The 20,204-nt window shown below is 37.8% G+C and overlaps 1 protein-coding gene across 1 annotated transcript in view; it reads left to right on the top strand.

Moving 5' to 3' along the window:
- LOC140231785 (uncharacterized) overlaps window positions 1–7,476 on the top strand; it is a 56,650-nt gene extending 49,174 nt beyond the window's left edge. The window contains exons 42-50 of the mRNA XM_072311941.1: window positions 633–755; window positions 1,392–1,505; window positions 2,147–2,275; window positions 2,794–2,907; window positions 3,255–3,371; window positions 4,268–4,393; window positions 5,167–5,286; window positions 6,109–6,222; window positions 7,318–7,476. Of these exons, the coding sequence (XP_072168042.1) occupies window positions 633–755; window positions 1,392–1,505; window positions 2,147–2,275; window positions 2,794–2,907; window positions 3,255–3,371; window positions 4,268–4,393; window positions 5,167–5,286; window positions 6,109–6,222; window positions 7,318–7,475 (1,115 nt within the window). The 3' untranslated portion in view covers window position 7,476. The remainder of the gene's footprint in view (window positions 1–632; window positions 756–1,391; window positions 1,506–2,146; window positions 2,276–2,793; window positions 2,908–3,254; window positions 3,372–4,267; window positions 4,394–5,166; window positions 5,287–6,108; window positions 6,223–7,317) is intronic.
- The last annotated feature ends 12,728 nt before the right edge of the window (window positions 7,477–20,204 follow it).

Raw genomic sequence — 20,204 nt, 5'->3', positions numbered from 1 at the left:
TTTGGTTGGGTGCAGCCATTTGTCTGCATTATTGTGTACCCTTGCACGCATGATAGAAATAAAGATACTATAAATAGTTTTCGGTATGATATCCATCGGATAATGACATAGCATTTATAATGAGTTTATGTATTGTGCATTGATGGTAGAAAATATTATCTTTATTGCTTCGAGAAATCAGTAAGTTCTATCATTGAAAAAAAAAAAAATATTATTCCGCCTGCCTTCTGAAAGAGGCAAGTCAAGCATTCTTTTATCATGCGAGAAAAGTGAAAATACGTTGGGTCTTCTTTATGTTTTCTTTATATCGTTGTACACATGTGGCATCACAAGCGGTAGTAGTCTTCTCATCCAACAGTGACTGAGCAGAAACTTCAAAAATTCATCACTTTTGAACAGGTTGTCCAATTTTTCTCAAACTCTCACTGATGTGTTCTACTAATATTGCTGCATTCACTCAATTTACATGTCTATGAAGGTGGACTTGTCCTTTAAATAACATCAGTGTGGAAATCTGTTGTTTATTGGTTTCTTGAAAAAACGGGCAATTATCGTGATCATTACACTAAGTTTACAATACATTTTCGAGGAAGCCCCTTAAATGACGATGATCCATTCGTTTTCATGTTTAGACGTAGCTGAAAGTGGTCCTTGCGACGACTCTCCGTGCGCCAATGGAGGAACTTGCCAGGTGAACGGTGACGATTTTCAATGCACATGCGCCGAAGGGTGGACAGGCGAACGTTGCAATATTGGTAAGCTCCGTGAATGATTATCCTTGCACAATATCCAATCTTATGCCCCAGTCACATATAAACACGGATGCTCAAGGATCTACACGGTGATCCGGGGAGATCCGGGATTTTGGTATGACTGTACACACGGTATCAACACGGCAGCTACACAGAAGGCCGGAAGAGCGCGCAGCGTCTACACGGACAAATACGGCATCTACACGGATCAACACGGTAGCTACACGGCAGCCACACGGACCACCCCGGATTGCTCTGTCAACACGGCAATCCCCGGATGGCGCCGGATGTTTTTGACCTCCAAAATTTGCTCTGTTGGCCTCCCGGATGTCCAAGGCGTCAACACGGATCTCTCCCCGGATCACCCCAGATCAGATCCGGGGTGGTCCGGGGTGATCCGGGATGTCTATGTGACTGGGGCATAATGTAAATTCCATGCGTTTTCCCAAATTGCAAAAGAGCAGAATGTAATACCTTTGTCATTTATTCCAATTATACAGACCAGAGTGTAACGCATCATTTGAAGAGCATTAGGGAAAAGGAAGTGTATCATGCATAATTAGTCATAAAAATGATAAGATAAGATGACTACATCTCTTACATTGATTTTACACTTCTTTATCATGCCCTGTGAAACAGATATCAACGAGTGTTTGAGTCAGCCGTGCTTCAACGGTGGAACGTGCATCAATGGCCAGGGGATGTACCAGTGTGAATGTTGTGATATCTTTAGCGGCGATCGCTGCGAAATCAGTAAGTCTGTGACATCTATCATTATAATACTGTAATATGGATGCTGCTGATAATGACGATGCTATTAATTCTGCTACGTAGTGCTTATAATAGTAATGATTGAATTCGTGCTGATAATGAAAATTATGATAGTAGATGAAAAAGAAAGGGAAATAGAGGAAAAAGCACAATGATAATTGTGGAATCCATAAGAAAAGAAAGAGAAAATATTTTCTGTGAGACGCTTTCCCGCAGGCTGCGATGCCAAAGGCACCTTACAAGACTGTTACATTTAAAAAAAAAAAAAAAAAGGATTACTCTGTATAATTACTCTAATCAAGCCCACCTCTAAAGTCAACTGAGTGTCTACTGGACAAGGTTTCCACTGCCACAAAAGGTCAGATTTCAAGGAATTGAATAACATTGACGTAAATAGTATGATAGAGAATTTGTAAATTTTCTTTAGTATTATTTTCATCTTAAGACAAAGAAGAAACCACCTCTCAGCAAACTGATTTAAAACAAAGATTAAGTTTCATTACATGTGTTTGCAATTCTGCATGTTGTCAATCACGACTGCCTTTTGAAAATCTTGCACCCCATATTACAAAAATTAATCTAATGTTTATTCTTCCCTTTCCATTTCTGCTACCTTGAAACAGGTGCCGGCGAGACTATCTGCGACACCAACCCGTGTAAGAATGGCGGAATGTGTGTACCGCCACAGGACAACGGCATTCAGTACACTTGTATCTGCGAGGATGGCTACATTGGCTCTGACTGCGAAGTCGGTGAGTGCCGGTTGAGGTTTATACATCCACATCAAAATCATTAATCTATCTGTTATAAAAACAATCACACTAAGGGAAAGCAAACAGTATCAGCAATATAAAAAAGATAACTTGCATTTTTGGGTGTATGAAGTGAACAGTTTTTCCAAGTGTGACTGCATTATAATGTGTAATAACATCAAGAGCTTATGGGGACATCTATATCATGTATCTCGTCTGCACTACATTGTTCGTGGCACACGACTATTCTTGTACAAAATGTGAATTACCGTAGTACATGACAAACAAACGGTAGAATATAGGTGTTCAGCTTTAAACTTTAGACATGTTTCTGTTTTGACTCGGTTTAGGGTAGTGTAAGAAAGTGAAAATTGTTCTAGCCAACGCTGAAAAGGAATACATGTAATTCCATTTTACGTTTAAAAAGAAACTAGTCTCTCACCCCATCCGCTTCCACTCTTTTTCCCTACCATGTGTGTCTTTGTTTAAAATACTTCTTTTTTATTTTTCTTGTATAGATGTTGACGAATGTGCAAGCGGTCCCTGTCTGAATGGCTATTCCTGCACTGATGAGATTAACGGATACTCGTGCGACTGCGATACCGCCCTCATGGGCCCGGACTGCAGAGGAAGTACGTTTCCATGGCAACTGTTCATCATATAGCCTTCTTCTCTCCACTAATGTTTCTGATAAAAGAAAATCTTTCCTTGTCCATTAAGGAAGTGACATTTTATGCTCATAATATTTGTCGATATGGTAAGGTATTATAATTACGATGTAGGTTGTCTTACTACAAAACTAAGTTGTTTCACTGTGAAGACCCACCTGTGTATATTATGTGATTCCTACACCAATGTGAAAAGTACCAATGCTCTTTGTTTTCAACTGTTAACTTGTTATTTATCGACATGAATACTGTGATGAAAGAAAGTAAAGCAAAGAGTGTAATTAAAATTTCTCCTTAAAATCATCCTTCAGCCAATCTGGCATGTAGGAGCTTGCCCTGTGCCAACGGAGGAGTGTGCATGGAACCGACTCGGGGGAGTTACCAGTGCATTTGCCCCTCAGGATGGACGGGCGACGACTGTAGAACGGGTGAGAATCGTTTATAATTTGTGTAATTTGTTGCTAGTCATAATTATTTGTGTCATTGATTAAACAAAACGAAAACAGACAGACAGACCAACGAACAAAAAGAAACCAGATAAATAAACAAATAAAATAAGAACCAATTTTGGTGATACTACCCTTTTACTCTTGATGACAACTCCCAACACTGTTACAACCACTACTTCTACAACTGCCACTGTAATGACTTGTATTCTCCGTCTGACGCATAAGTTATGCCCAATTAATGCTGCTGCATGATAATGTAGCTATAATTTTAGTAATTCTGCAACAGGCGCTATTACTTCTCAAATATTTACCACTCGTACTCCTGATACGTTGAAAAAAAAATCACCTTTCCTTTCCCGTCCCTCCCTCGGTCCCCCTCAACCTGCCTTTCTATGTATCAAGCTATTTCTAAGACATGCACGCACACACACACATATACTTACACACACAAATACTGTCCACCTCTATTTTTTTTTCTCTGTCCATGGAAAGATTCGTTATGAGAGGCTAAAAGTCTGCAAGACTTAATTTAATGTCTACTCATCTCTTTGATAATTGAAGTGAATTCTAATGAAACATAAATAAAATAAAAATTCACGGTTACTTAGAATTCTTCTGAACGTCCTCATGTTTTATCATTTATTGTATTGTATTTTGCTTTATTTCATTTTATGTTAAATGTTATGTTATGTTATGTCATGTTATGTTATGTTGTCATTTTATGTTATTTTGTTTATTTTATGTTATTCAATTCTGTTTATTTCATTCTGTTTTGATATGTTTTTGTTTTATGTCATTCAATTTCATTTCATTTCATTTCATTGTCCTGTATTCTATTCTAATCTAATCTTTTTTATTTCTGCCTTTTTATGCAGCCGACGACACTGCCCTGCGGTGCTCGTCTGGTATTCAATGTGAGAACGGTGGTACCTGTATCAAGCAAAATGGCGTCTCGCAATGTGTTTGTCTCAAGGGATTCACCGGAGCCCTGTGTTCGACACGTGAGTTTAAGTCTTTTTTTTTTTTTTTTTTTTTTTGGTTTAAACGTCGATTCAACGATGGGGCTGTCTCTTGGCCACCAATTATGTTTAACAAAACAAAACAAGTCAGCTTCAGGCCGCAAATTGCCATATTTTACAGAATGGGATTGTTAAACCAATATTTTATGCTTGACTGTATATACGCGTAGCGTGTAGTGTGATTGCCTTTTTTGGTTGCAGAACAAACTATCAAACATTCAGGCTTTCAGAGAGAGAAAATTATAGCATCCAGCAGTTCATTCGTTCAATATGCCTGTGAGAAGAACATTTAGAAGACCAAAGTATCCCTCCAATCTAGGAATGTTTTATTTAGGTTTGTTCAAGGGACATGTAAATCAATCGAAGGGGTTCCTTTACTTGCGGCGTATTTTTGTTTTTAATTAAACAATGCCAGCTTCCATCTTCTCATCCTTGTCATAGAGCTTTACGTTGTAGCCTGTTACGGGGTGCTTTTACTGATACACTATCGATGATTATAAAGTGCTGTGAAATTTGTTGTTCCAACTTTTTACGTTATTAACCTTCGAAAAAAAAAAAAACCCACGCAAATTCGTCTTGAACGTGCCACGTGATTCACCTGAGTCTGTGATTTCAGAAGTACCTTTTATCAAAGCTCCACGCTTTAAACTGTCATCACCTTCAGGAATCTCATTCAGATGAAGTGAAAAACCAACTGTCGTGGTTATGATTGTGAATTATTATTGGTTATGATGTTGTTGCTTTTTTCTTGACAGGGGAAGATCCATGCGTTGCACACAAATGTCAGAACAATGCGTCATGTACAGCCATCTCCGAGATAGCCTACGAGTGCAACTGCGATGCAAGTCGCTACAGTGGCTTGTACTGCGAACAAGGTATTAGACACGAAAACTCTGGAAACGTGACACCATAACTCAGACACCTAACACTAAGATAGACGATTAAAACAACCCAGAAATTTTACACTTGACCCTATGACAGAGACACGAGTGTATGACTGTATGTGAAGATATTTTGACAACTTTTGCAGCGTTGAAAATGTTTTTTTTTTTTTTTTTGTCGTGTCATGAGAATTGTAAGAGCAGTAGCATCAAGGACGAGAAACTTGTCTTCGTAGTGTGTATGTCACTCTCTTTTGATGTTAGACTTGTGGAGCTGGTGGAGCTGTAGTAAGGGGGCTCTCCTTTTCCCCCTCCATGAGTCGGCCAGACTTTCATTGTAAAAGATAATTTCAAACTGTCAGTGCCGATTGATATAATGACCAACGTGATTCCGCAAAATGCCAAACAATTCTCACCATGTTCCAGAACCAGCATCATGAACCACTGCAGGCTGTCGGGCGAAAGCTCGGTAGTCTAGTGGATGACCACGTCTGTCTAATAATCAGGAGATCGTTGGTTCGAGTCCCACCCGAATATGTATGCCCGTGACTTTTATCATGGCCACTATTAAAACACTGGATAATCGTTGCATATTAACGTCGATGTAAGACAATTTGTCAATCAGTCAACCATAGTGGTGTAAATAATCACGTTGATTCTGCTATCAAAATATTCATACAGCCCAATGCAATGAATAAATTGTGGGGAAAAAAAACACAAAGCAAAGTCAAAATTAGAGAGTAAAGAGAGTATTACGTGTCCGGAGTGTTTTCAATGTCACAATCTAACTTACCAAAATCACTGTCTCATCCGCAGAAATTGACCACTGTGCGTCCAACCCCTGTCAGAATGGCGGTCTGTGTGTGAACAACGGCGCCTCTTATGGATGCACCTGCACGACAGATACGATAGGCACCAACTGCGAAACACGTAAGTCGTCGTGGTAGCAGCGAAACTAGCACTAGTACAGTATAATGCGATTGAAGTCATGGTGTGTTTATGTGGTAGTATTCAAAGAAGTTTTTGAGCAGTTATGTTACTATTACTGCTCCTATTATTGCAACCACTAATTATGAAAATGTATTTTATTGTATCTATTGAGAGAAATTATTGTATGATAATAATACTGATAATGACACTGAAAAAGAAAAAATAATAATTGAGATAATGACAATGTCAGAAGTAACAATGATGTGACATAAAAGAGATTAAAAGCATTTTTGAAAAAGGAACAAATTCTTTTTTTTTCCAAATGATAGAATTTATTGATTTCTCGAAGCAACATAATTATACAGAGGATGGATGAAATACAAAATTATTACTTCAACACAAAGCCATTTCTTTGGTACAAACAATTTAAACACTTTATCTGTGTTTTTCATGTTTGTTTTTTTTTTTTCAAATATTTAAATAACTCCTTACTAACAAACATACTATAAAGGGTTGTACATGCGAGGATACCCACTAATGCAAACATGACTGTATATACCCAACCCCCCCCCCCAAAAAAAAAAAAAAAAAAAATGGTTTGGCAGGGACCTCCAAAAACAGCTGATTATGACAGCCCTCCTCCGTAATACAGAGAAGAATATTATTCATTATCATAATTATTCAATTCCATTACGAAAATAGGACAAAATAACACTTGGCAGTCCGAAAGCCCGCCCAGGCCCGCCCGACATGGCGACGACGAGTGCACAATGAATAAGTTCCACAGGACCATTGCAATCAACTACACACAGCCCCGCCGCCGTACACAAGTGTAACACACTTGTGCACAGCGACCGGGCCGCGCACAGCTGCCCGGTCAGGAACAAATTCTGATTCAGAACCCAATCAAGACGAAGATGTTGTTTATTAATGAGACACAAGCAAAAGAAAAATAATTATATTCACCACAGCACTGGTTGGTTATGTTAAAGAGGGTTTAGGACTGGACACAGCTTCGGCGATTATGACAATAAGTGAAACCAAACCTAAGGATCCTAGTCTTTTTTTTTTCTGTCTTCACTGATTTTCATACAGTTGTCATACGACCGACGTCGGCTCCTCAGCTCGGAACAATAGAAGAAAACTGGGTCATTATCTTCGCCATTCTCGGAGTTCTGGCGTTCATCCTCCTCATCATCCTCCTGCTCGCCTGCTGCTACTTCTGTCGGCGGGAAGACGAGTACAAGTCATAACATCAGCATTATATGAATGTCCTGTATACCGTGTCTTTCGCGGCGGGGTTCAACCCATCGGTTTTCAAAGCAATGTTTTTATGTGTTTCCCAATGGAGTCTTTATGCATTTGTATGCCAATCCAGTAAAAACCTTTCCATTTGCACTTTTGACTATCTTCGCAGTGGCATCATTCATGTTCTGTATGTAGGAAGACTGACGTTTGATGGAGTGGAGGGGGGAAATGTGCGATATCTCCATAACCATTAATATAGTAAACGGAAATTAAAGGTCTGTAAGGAATGTACAGGGTATATCAAATTATTCTCGTGGTTTGTAGATTGACTCCGACAAAGTCAGTTTTAAGCAATATTTCATGTAAAAAGAAAGAGTATGTTCATAAATCAAGGTATCAAAGAATTTTCATATTTACATTGCTTTTAATTAACATGATACCTGTCGATTGTTGCAATGACAGCTGTTTTATTCTACGTAATTCCCATGTTTTCATTTGTAAAGGGCACCATAATTCATATTGCCTTCGCAAAATGTAATGATATTATGATAAAGCTTAAGCTTGCAATTAGGATGTACTCTGTCAAAAGAAAACAAAAGGAAAAGGACGTAGAGGAAATTCACAAAGGGCATGAGTGTGGTCGAAAGACTGAAACGAAATCATTTTTGGAACTAGTTGGAAATCATTGCAATTATCTTGATCCCTTGTGTATACAGCACATTTCATACTAAATTTCTGAAATATTTTAGCGGTACAAATTAAATTTACTTGGTTGCTGCATAGCCGAGAAGAGTAGTTTAGAAGACAATATTTCGCGTGCAAATCATGACCATGAACATCTCGAAACTGACTTTCAGACTCGAGATTAGGGTCAGGTCGGCATTGATTAGGTAGTCACATAGCTTTTTTCGACGCTTCATCAGGCAAAACTGGAACGATAAGTGGGAAAAAGGAACAATGATAAGGGGTAATCGCATTCGGCAACGACGTGATGAACAGCAGTGCCTTTTTGACACTCACCTCAAGACTTATGTTGAAGTGGATGTGACATAATACACTAGTTTGGTGCACATTCAAAGCTAGACTGTAATGCAACGTCCTTAGTGGAGTCTGTCACGACATGATTAAAGGACCCGTGCAATGTTGACTTATGTCGATTCATAAAACCCTAATCTTCACTTATTCGGCCAAAAGTATATCTAAATGCGTATCGTCTTATAGTCGTTCTATTTTTCCACTATTTTTCTTCAGTTACATGGAAACTTGCGAGTTATGCTCAGTTAAGGGAAGGTGCATTCCAATGTCTTTTGTTAATCGTAATATTTTTGTAATGATTGCAAGATGATGACAGTAAGTTGTTTGATGATGGAAGCTATTTTGTTTGTTTGCATGCTTGCTTTTGAGGAGCATCTCCAAGTAATCTGAAGAAAAATAGTATAGACTTTACTATAAAACATATGGCACGTATTTAGATATCCTTTGGACCACAGTAGTGACGGCCAGGGTATAATATACAAGTCAACATGCCTTTGCCTTGCGTAGGCCCGTTAGGTAGGGCACTTTGTTTACTACGTAATTATACTGCACAACGCAATTTTATTTCAATTTGCTGCTTCTATCATTGTCATCCATGAGCTTCCATTTTAAGTGTAAATATTAATACATGCATTAGTACACCCATGGATTCATGCATAGATTTGTATTTATTGTTACACATGTGAAATGAATTTAAATTATTCATTGGGTACGATTTTTGGTTGAGAAGTTACGCAACATTTATTGTTGTGATCTGTTATTCGTCATTATCTATTCATGGTCATGGTATTGTCATGATTTCCTTTAATACAAAGAGTCGGCGATCAGGTTTTTTTTTCTACATTGTCTTTCAAAGGTTGACAAGGTATTTTCAATTAAATTATAAACATTTTAGTCTCCACAGACGAAGCTTTACATGAGATTTTAAGAAGAAAAAAGTATTGATTTATGTAATCGAGGAAGAATACTGATTTTAATAGAGTTTTGTTGCACATGGAAAGAAAAAAAAATACTACCTTTTCTTGAATTGGAAAAAACCCTACAGAATATATACCTTTCATAGACCTAGACAGTCAAGGGACCATATAAAAGACATGCTATAGTGTTTACATGTATGTTGTATAATGTGGTGATAGGTGACAGCTGCGAGATGCAAAACGTCGGAATATCATACCGGTTTTAAGATGACTGTAATAAATCGTTGTTATGCAGTTTTTTTAGGCAAGACAATTTAGTATAAGTAGAATACCAAAATGGACAGACGTTTGTCAAGGGCATCATGCAACGACGCAGGCAGAAGTAACATAAGTAGCAGTATTTCCAAACGCTGAACAGTATAAGCAAGGATAATTTTCATGCAGAAACACAATGCATATTCGTGAAACTTTTTAAAGGCTTTTTTGTTTTTCATTCATTCCGACGATGAAATGTAACACATGCGAGTGGTTATAAAGCACATCGATACAACGGTGCTGGTTAGCTGTTAGTACATAGGCCTTGCTTCACTTCAGGTACAATTGAGAACAGCGAGTTAGAATAGTACTCCTAATAATCGCTGTTTGAATTCAACAGTTTGACCAATTTAGCATTAACAATCCTGATGGTTTTATCACTTTATCACCTTGGTGATTCAGACGAAGTTGCTCGTTAATCTCGTATATACCTCCATTTACTTGCTCATAGCGACCACTGTGTGTTCATTTATTATTATTGTTTTTTTTTACGAATAAAGAAAAATTGGCAAACAAAAAATTGCCGAAAGGACACTTTGGTACATGGCAAACAACATCGATAATGAAGTTTGAGTATTCAAGGATTTCCACCGGAATATTTGTTTAAAGAAAATGTTGTGCGAGCCGTAACTTGGTTCCAATGCTTCATTTGGGGATGAAGTAAAAAGTTTGTGATCGCTTAGTATAAGTTTGGTTTTTGTTCATAATCTGTAACTCATTGTAAGGTTGCATTTTTTCTTTGAGTGTCACATTTTTAATATTCTGATTTGTAACTGCCTTTTATTTGTGTCATTTTCAAACAATCGAAGATATTTGTGTCATTATCTTTTGTATTCCGCAATAATTAAGAAAACACTCTCTGAGAGAATAAAATATATATTCACATATTATGTAAAGGTCTGGAGCGCTTTGATTGCTTATTATGACAAATTTTGTCAAGTTGAATTTATCTATTCTGTTATTCATTGTGCGACACATCACATCAAAACACTTATTTTCTGCAACTCTAACTGCGTATACATCTGCCGCAAACAGAATGAATAAGCACATATTCATAGTATCTGCACACATATCTACCTATTAATCTCCCTCCTTCTCTCTCTCTCTCTCTCTTTCTCTCAATATATGTATATATATATCACTTATATAATACAAATATTTATATACATATATATATATATGTGTGTGTTTTATATATATATATATATATATATATATATATATATATGTACATATACATATACATAATTATGCATTAGTTATGTACTAGAAATACAAATAAAGAACAAAAGTAACATTGATGATACTGGTGCGCTTTGCAGTAAAACTCCTACTGGTTGTCAGAATCCGGAAAAAAAGGAGAAAAAACAGATTTAACAAATTAGAAAAAAAAAACCTAACAATGTATTGGTATCCATTTCACGTATACATACACATGCACTGATGATACATGCACTTGATGTTAAACATGTACAGTACTGTGCAGCAACAAACTAATTGTAATATGTGCATCTGCCTTAAGTTACCCAACATGCGTTAATTTATCATTCTCATATGTATGAGTTAGATACGCTTATTTTTCAACATAATTGATGTCAAAAGCACATTTATATGCATACATTACACGTATATGTATGAAACTCATGTGCCATTGCATTTACACGTATATTGTTACCATGATTTATTGTATCATTAGTTGCGAAAGACATGTTGGCGTAGACAATGATTTAAAATCAAATCACTTTTCGAAATTAGGATTTTTGATTTGTGCAGTCACGTCGACCCTTAATAATACATAATAGTCAACTAACAGACACTGAGTTAAGAGTAGCGTTGCTACAGCAAGTTATCTTTTTCCTACAAGAAGAGCTAATGGATCTCATGAACAATACACTACACTATGATACAGTATTGTACATTACATGTATATAGCGCTCCGCGTTGGAGTGCGCATGCGCCCTGAGTCTGAGACACACTTTTCTGATCCGGCTCGAGGCGTGTTACCAGATCGGAAGTCGGGGACTCGATTGCGTAAATGCGAGGGTATCGGGTGCGCATGATGACATCTCTTTTTCTCACAGCATCATGAGCACGCAGATGATTCGGTTGATTTCTTGAAATCTAAAGGTTAAAGAGATGTCATGAGGTGGGATGGATATTAATCAACAGACTTGTAGCAAATTACCAGTACTACGATATGCACTCCTTGCACGAGTTTCCATTTGCTTCAGCTGAGATGCAAACATTTTCAACCTTAGGTGATAATTAAAGTTGCGATTGTTCCATGTCGGATCTTGCGCTGGACCTGAACTGAGCAAACGGGTACTCTACTACCTCTTTAACTGAGCTACATTCAAGCCTATAGCTCTGTAGACATTTGCCAGCTGACCGCGGAGTGTTTTTCCAAGGTAAGCACTTATTAGACTTTGCCATTTCTTTCATTCATGATCTGTAATTCTAAAGAATAATGATGACAATTCAAGTCCCTTTAGAACCAGACATAGGAATGTCCCTTAGTTTCTTTGAACAACAAAACCATCTGAAGAGACAGGTTTCTTTTCTTGCTCTTGTAACTATCATCGGTCAAGAAGGGTACATGAACCACTGAAACTGATTTTGTTACAAATTGTATCAGCTACAAAGTGTTAAAAGTGTTTCCTAATTCTTGCACATATGAAAAAAAAAAAGTTGTTGAAAGGCTTTCAAAAACGGAAAACAGTTTTGGTAGAAAATGCAACGCTAAGAGAATGTTCATATGTCACAGTTTATAGTGAAGGGTGTTTGAGGATACAATGTTTTTCTTAAGTGATACTTAAGCATTTCTTTTTCACTTGCTCGTTATATTCACCGTTACCCATTTTCCCAGTAACTGACTTACTTCTGAAATGGCAGTGCATTTTCCCTAAATCAAAATGAGCACGATAGCGAAAATTGTCTACGTCGATATTGCTTATGGTGAGGTCGTAATTTGCATAGGCTATTTTCACTGCACTAATTAAGGTCATGTCCTGAATGAGGAAGGAATGTGTTGTTCACTTGTAAGGATTGTTATTATTTGCATACGGAAAAAGATCAGAAACACACACACACACAAACAGACAGACAGAGAGAAAAAATAGTGTGGACGTTCCCCTTACCCTTAGAGACCAATTTCAGTGTATTTACAGGGCATTGCTTATGCAAGGTAGTTTTTCCCGAGCTATTCTTTGATCCAATGAAAAGACGGATTACTAGTTGCCTGAGGCTCCTAGTCGACCCATTAACAAATAACACAGCGTGAAGAACTGACTTCTTCTTTACCGTAACTCAAAACACCCTAAGGGTATATTATCATTCTTTCATGATTGGAACGCATGCCTCTCTCTCCCTCTCTGTCTATTTCTCTCTCTCTCTCTCTCTCTCTCTCTCTCTCTCTTCTGTATTCTCTTTCTCTGTTCCTATATATCGCTTTGTCTGTCCCTTGTCTCGTCGTCTGTTTCTGTTTGTTTGTCTGTCTGTTCTGTTCTGTACCTCTCCCATTTCTTCTCTCTTGATCTTCTTTTATCCCTCCTTCATCTTTTCCTTTTCATTCCTTTTCCATCTATGTAGATTTGAATTCATTCTAAATTCAGTTTCTGGAAAAGAAATGATCACAAATATGTCATAGTTTTTCTTTTTTTAATCGAATTTTCAAGTGACTTAAGAGTACCTGTCTGTATTTTATATTGTTCTTCGTCTTATACTAGTGCTACATACTAGTAATTCGTTCATGAGCTAGGAATATATTCCCAAACGGGACTAGTTAAACTTTTAGTATGTTGTACTGGTATAATATCTGACGAAAAAAAAAAAAAAAAAACTCTCCCAATACCTTTAATTACGCCTTGTTGGAATTCTTCAAAAACCTCAAACTGTCAAGCCTAAATTGTTTGTAAATGGAGTTTTGTGTGGTGATGTGCGAAGTGAAATTATGTCTGATTCTGGCATCCTCTAGTGACACGCCGTGTCACCGTTGACAGGGCTGCTGCTGGAGCCTATTTATCGATTTCCACTCTCTATTGTGACGTCGTGTTGGAGTTTCATTGTGCGCATACTCACTGAGAATTCTAAGTAGTATCCCTGGCTAGTGTCTTCCTCAATATCTCTCATCTTTTTTTGTTTCTTCTGGAGCATCGGTCAATCTCTACCAAACAGAGGCCTTTTCCCTTGAGATGTTGGTACTTGTGTTTAATCATAATGATCGCAGTTACTATGGATACTGTGGCAATAGAAGAAACGAATGCTTGCAACTGTTTGGCTGTTAACTTGTTGCTGCCATAGTAACTGCAATTTTAAGCCTACAATGGTTGCATACTTAAATAGACCAATCACACTTTGTTTATATCTAACTGAATTGAATCAAATTACATTTATTTTGATAAAATTAAATTCAATTACCATTTATTTAAATGTAATCAAACAGAAGGATGAAACGTTATATAAAGCATACATTACACAAATCATATTGTTTATCAAGTTGTATAAGAAATACATAATTCAGCGTTGATCATGAAGAACATGATAAAAATATTTGTAATCGAATAAAATAATCAAGAACAGCAATGCGTAGTTTGCAAAGTTGACAAAAAGGCAAGAATAACGATGGAGAAGAGTGACCCACAGAAAAGCAAGGTTTGCAAAACGTGAATTTGAATGCAGACGATAAAAATTGGCAACTTGAAATGATAGTGGTATGTCACTGAAAGGGAAGCTTACCTTCTTGAGAAATAAGGTTTCTATCACTGTCTGTGGATGACAGCAGACGACGCTCCTTTGTGAAGATATGCTAGCAGTTAAAGGAAGCCAAAACACAAAGAGAAATGTGAATTGAGTGAAAGCAGCAAAGCTAGTAGAACACATCAGTGAAAGTTTGAGGAAATCGGACAATCGATGCAAAAGTTCTGAATCTTTAAATGTTTGGTGTTGGAACCGCTGGATGAGGAGACTACTTGAGTTTATTGGCATCATGTGTGGACAACAATCATAAAGAAAATATAAAGAAAATTAGAAATGATTTCACTTTTCTAGCATAATGAAAGAACACTTGACTTACCGCTTTGAGAAAGCAGGGAGAATAATCAAGTTGATGGAATATGCAATTTTCATGAAAAATGAATTTTTGTGGAATTCCCTTTATATTTTCTTTATATTGTTATCCACACATGACGTCATGAACTCTAGTAATCTTCGCATCCAGCGTTTCCAACACCAAAACTTTAAAAATTCAGAACTTTTGCATCAATTGTCCGATTTTCATCAAGCTTTCACTGATTTGTTCTGCTAATGTTACTGCTTTCACTCATTTCACATAGCTCTTTGGGTTTTGGTTTCCTTTAACAACTGAGGACAAATTGCAATGGCATATAGATAGTTTACGTTGAGATATAGATAGTCAAACACAAATTATGATATAATTAACGCAAAATAAAATGTGTTACAGGCGGTTCTCAGGTCAATTAATTGTCATAGGAAGAGACTTTATAAGTCAAGCCTTACCATATGCACTCTGAGAATAAGACAAATTCTACTGTGGAGATGATCAAATGAAGAGAGCAGTGGCAGAGAGGTGGCTCCTGGTAGGCGGACAACCTTCCATTGGAGACTGGGTATTATGACGTCACATTTTCGTAACAGCGGAATGGAAATTGTTGCTATCTCACTTCTTCGTCAATTCTTGTTCAGCCTTTTCAAGACTTAGGGGGCATTGCAAGAATAATGCCAGTGTGCAAAATCTCTTTTGAATCGTGTATGCACACTTCTGAAAAGATCATTACGTGTAATAACAAACTGTCACACTACAACACCTCCTCAACCTCTTTTCAAAAAGCTCCAGCTGCTTACTATATTTGACGTATGTAAATACAAAAAACTTCATTAATGTATATTTATACACAATGTTTATTACCCTTTTTTCGAAAATATGTATATATTTTGGAAATATACGAGAGATGCACATTTTTATGCCACACTAGACAAACTGGTGATTTATTATTTACCTCTTCTCAGATAGATTACACCACATAAACCTGTTAAATACGAAGGAGTATTTGGAATTCTGTACCTGGTAAAATGAAGTCATTTCCATCCCTTTCCTCTTATAAAGGCATTAGTTACCATTTGCATATGAAACAAAAACAAAGCTTTAGTGCTTCACAATGGTTCTAAAAATATGTGAGTTAGGGATAGAAACAACCAAAGTAAAAATGTTATTCAGTATAATCAATGTTAAGTATTGTTAAATATACAAAATGTGAACAATAGTAATAATGAAATTGTTTCTAGACTAAACCGTCTACAGTTATGGTTTATTAAGAAAAAATTGTGATATCTCCTCATATTTTAGGCTTTATTGCAATTTTTCCTATCTGGCAGGATGTTTTGTAATACAACTGACCTACACAAATACATCAAATGGGATAACTCAAACATTTTAAAAATCACTGGTAAACAGTGCCTGTAGGCGTTAAGAATGATTAGTATCTGGTGAAATGTAAAACCAATTAGTTATTTATTGTCTGCAGTCTCCTTCATTTTTCCACCAAAGTTTGCTTCTTTTTTGTTGTTCTTTGGCTTTTTGTTTACTCTCTCTCTCTCTCTCTCTCTCTCTCTCAATGTAGTACATGTATATATGTATATTATATAATTCTTTGTGTATTTATTGTAATCCAATGTAATGCTATGTTCTCTCCTTTGTTCTTTGTATTTTAATGGGAATTTGGAAGTAAATGAAATGAAAATGAAAAAATTCTTAGTTGCAATCGATCGCAAATATCAAATGCAAATCTTGCAATTGATAGATCAAATTCAAGTTGCAATCAATCGCAACTTTCCGTAGGCAGGAGCAAGCTTGCAATCAATTGCAATGTAAAGGAGGAAGCCGTTGTCCATTAGCTGTTGGCAACGCTTTTGTTTTACTGACCAATGGTGAATCTTCCCTGGATGTCCGAGATGTAAGGAAAGGATTTGTGTGTTTGTTTTGACGTGCATGCAGAGGTGGCGTCTCTTTAACACTCCGAACTTACTGTCAAACACCCTTCAGGGCCCTATGTGGACTAATTTATAATTTGGTAGCGCGCTTGTTCTTCGACAATCAAGCTGGAGACCTTGAATGTCCACAAGGTCACTGTGGGTATTCCGAACCGATGCGCATGTTCCTTTGTGCACCTCAATCATTAAGATAGAGCAATTTCAATCAAATCTTATGGAACTGCAAGAGCACGAGCACTTTTACCTTTGGCACTGTTCATCTGATGAGGGTATTTGTACAGCTCATGTTCCATCTAATATCAATACACGCTTTCAATCTTAAGAATATGCTTTTTTTCCTTTCAGTTTGATGGAAGACATCAAGTCTTTGTTGTCAGCAATGACCCTAGAAAATTGGAATTACATTAAAATCTAGATGTACCCCAGAGACACGTACGTACACACGCATAGTGACAGCAAAGGTCTTGTGGGAATTACAATTTCCTATCGCAGGGTCGGCGCAAAGGGGGCGGTAGGTGGAGGCGCCCCCCCCCCCCCCCCCACTTTTTTTTTTTGCAGAAGATATAGAGTTTGACTTTTGGTTCCCCCCCCCCCCGATTTGCAGAATTTTTTGTGTGTTTTTGTGCTGTTTCTCAGGCGGTAAGACTTTTTTTTTTTTTTTTTTTGCTTGTCAGCCGATTTTGGAAGACAAAGGGAAGCAAAATGTCCCCCCCCCCCCACCCCCCACCATTCTGAAAACGAATCAGCGTCCTGTTCCCATAAAGTCGGCCCCCTCACCCTTCAAGATAATAAACGGAAAGATGTTAACTCCGCAAATGCCATGGGTCGTCAGCAGCACACCAGGGATCATCAGTGTTTCGGCCATTTAAGTGCTGTACACCTCCCCCTGGCTGGCCGGTGCTGCGTTGGGATCCCCTTGACAGCACCCCCATGGCATTTCAAAAAAAAGAAAAGAAAAGAAAAGAAAAAAAAAAAACTTGGCATCAACCACCTCTCCTCACTCCCGAAACACTCTCTCTACACCCCCCTATTCCCACCACCCCCCCCCCCAAGCCTTCCCTACTATCCATGCAGATCCTGTCTCTGCTGCCCCACAAATTCTCCTGATCCACCTTTCCCCGTCCCTACCACCTATTCCCATCCCTCTGACCCACCTCCTTACCGATCGACCAGCATATCCCCTGCACCCCACCTCTACAGTATGCACCTCCGCTCTCCACCCCCTTTTCTCACACTCCTCCCTCAACTCAGCATACCTATCCAACTTTCTTTCCCTTGCCTCATCCATCCTTGTCTCCCATGGCACAGTCAGCTCCACCATTGCTAACCTGTGCACAGACCTAGCTACCAGCACCATGTCCGGCCGAAGGGCAGTTACTACCACCTCCTCTGGCACTGTACGGTTTCCCTCATCCACCCGCACCTCCCAATCATCCCCCGCTGCTAAGATTCCCCCACCATCATCCCTCTGACCCTTCCTTCTCACACTGCATAAAGTCGGCCCCCTCACCCTTCAAAAACGTAGCGCCGTCCCCGTCCCATAGTGATAATGATATCTTAAATTAATGAATACAATATCTCGACGTACACCAATAAGCAAAAGAGCTTGAAAGGTTGCTCTCACGGACTGGATAGCGAAAGATGTACTTAGAACATGCTTTAGTGCGCCAAATTATTACCGCAAGGTTATGCTCTACGGGGCCGCCTTATTAATATCTCTTCAATAATACATTAAAAACAAGAATTAAACACATCAAATCTAACTACAGATTCAAAGCATTGGTTCTAATGTACGAGCGACGCGATAGCTGTTGAGATACAGCTCTAAAATACGTCCAACATTGTGACTGTTACCCCTTCGAAACAAACAAAAATAAAGAGGGATTACCAGTTTTACCAGCCTTACTGTATGCTATGGAAAAACCTTCGCGAGATAGTGAGAAAATAAACATAAAGTTTATATTCTTTCGAATTTATTTAAAAAGTGAGCGTAATAACCGGTAAAAATGCACTAATAATGCGTAAATGCAAAATCTACAAGAAAAAAAAAAGGGAGACAGAAACATAAAGGAAGATATCAATTTTTGACCAAGGGAAGGAGAGAGAGATAAGAAAGAGAAGAGAAAGAGGAAGACAGTTATCCATTGTTTCTCGTGTTGGATGAGAGATTACCGTGTGTTTACTTAGTAGCCTTTGACGTAATTAATGGACTCTGTAAGCGTATTTGACAATGGTGGAAGGAGGATTCACTCTGGCGGGCCGAAATCGACTACGTTTCCCTTGCATAATAGAGTCAATCGATGTTTCGGCCCCGTTTTTTTTTTTTTTTTTTTTTTTTTGAAGAGTGTAGACGGTGTGTAATTCAGCAAAATGAAATCAATTACACCTGTCAGGGGTAAACTGAAGGCTTCATATTCCAACAAGAAATTACCGCCTCATTATTTGTCCTTTGTGTGATCGATGACAAAGTCAATTTAGGAGTTTCGTTTTCTAGTCTGTCACAGCGTGACCTGCATTTATCGAGGTATTGAATGCTTGGATATGCATGAAATTTTACTATTGACGCGTTCAATAACCCAAGAGAAAGCTGCGGTTCTATATAAAGGTAGACAACGGTTAGATAACAATAACAACGGCATCGAAAAGGGAAAAAATCAGCCCTACAGTCCCTCCAATGAAGTACAATGATAGCGGGGAATATATTAGACAAATTATGTAAAGTATACATTGCTTCTCTTATCTATATTTAGCATATTAATTCGTATAAATATATTGTATTATACTTCCACTTTTTACAAATTATTATAGGAGGGTTTATTTTTTTTTGTGAAATGTATTATTTGTACAATGTATATATATCACCCTTCGTTAGAAGGAAAAGTATATTGTATTGTTCTCCGGTTTGCACAATGGGTATGGGCAATTGGATATGAAACGGTTCACTTCTTTAGAATTAAAAAAAAAAAGATGGTTCAAGATATGTTACTGAAGGAACTTACAAAAATTCTACATAGAGATGTTATTTGTTGAGGATACACAACTGAGCACACACATGACAACTAAAAATTTACTCAGAGAAACAGCCCAGCCGATACGGGAGGTGTTTATTCAAGCTGTCCTAATTTCAACTGTTGCTAGCTGAACGTCGATGTTTGATTGGTTAGGTCATGATTATTTCGGATGACTTAGTAGAAATGAACAAAAGTGGAAGAGTAATTTTAATGGTTGATATGCGGTCTTTTAATCGATCATGCCATTAACAAAGTGCAATATCTGTGGGACACGTGCTCATAATCACCCCAGCAACGGCTAATGCTGGACTCTAAAGGAGTAGAAATAACAGTACGTTAAAAGCTTAGAAAAATGAGGGTATTCATCCAGACGTATTCATGGGTTAAAATTCCCAAATAATCGGCTGCATAATGTGATGACCATTACCTCTTCCTGTTCTGAAAAGACACG

This window comes from Diadema setosum, chromosome 8 (assembly GCF_964275005.1).
Source record: "Diadema setosum chromosome 8, eeDiaSeto1, whole genome shotgun sequence".
Taxonomy (NCBI): Eukaryota; Metazoa; Echinodermata; class Echinoidea; order Diadematoida; family Diadematidae; genus Diadema; species Diadema setosum.
The sequence above is the reverse complement of the archived record's forward strand: the minus strand, read 5'-3'. Positions and strand labels throughout refer to the sequence as shown.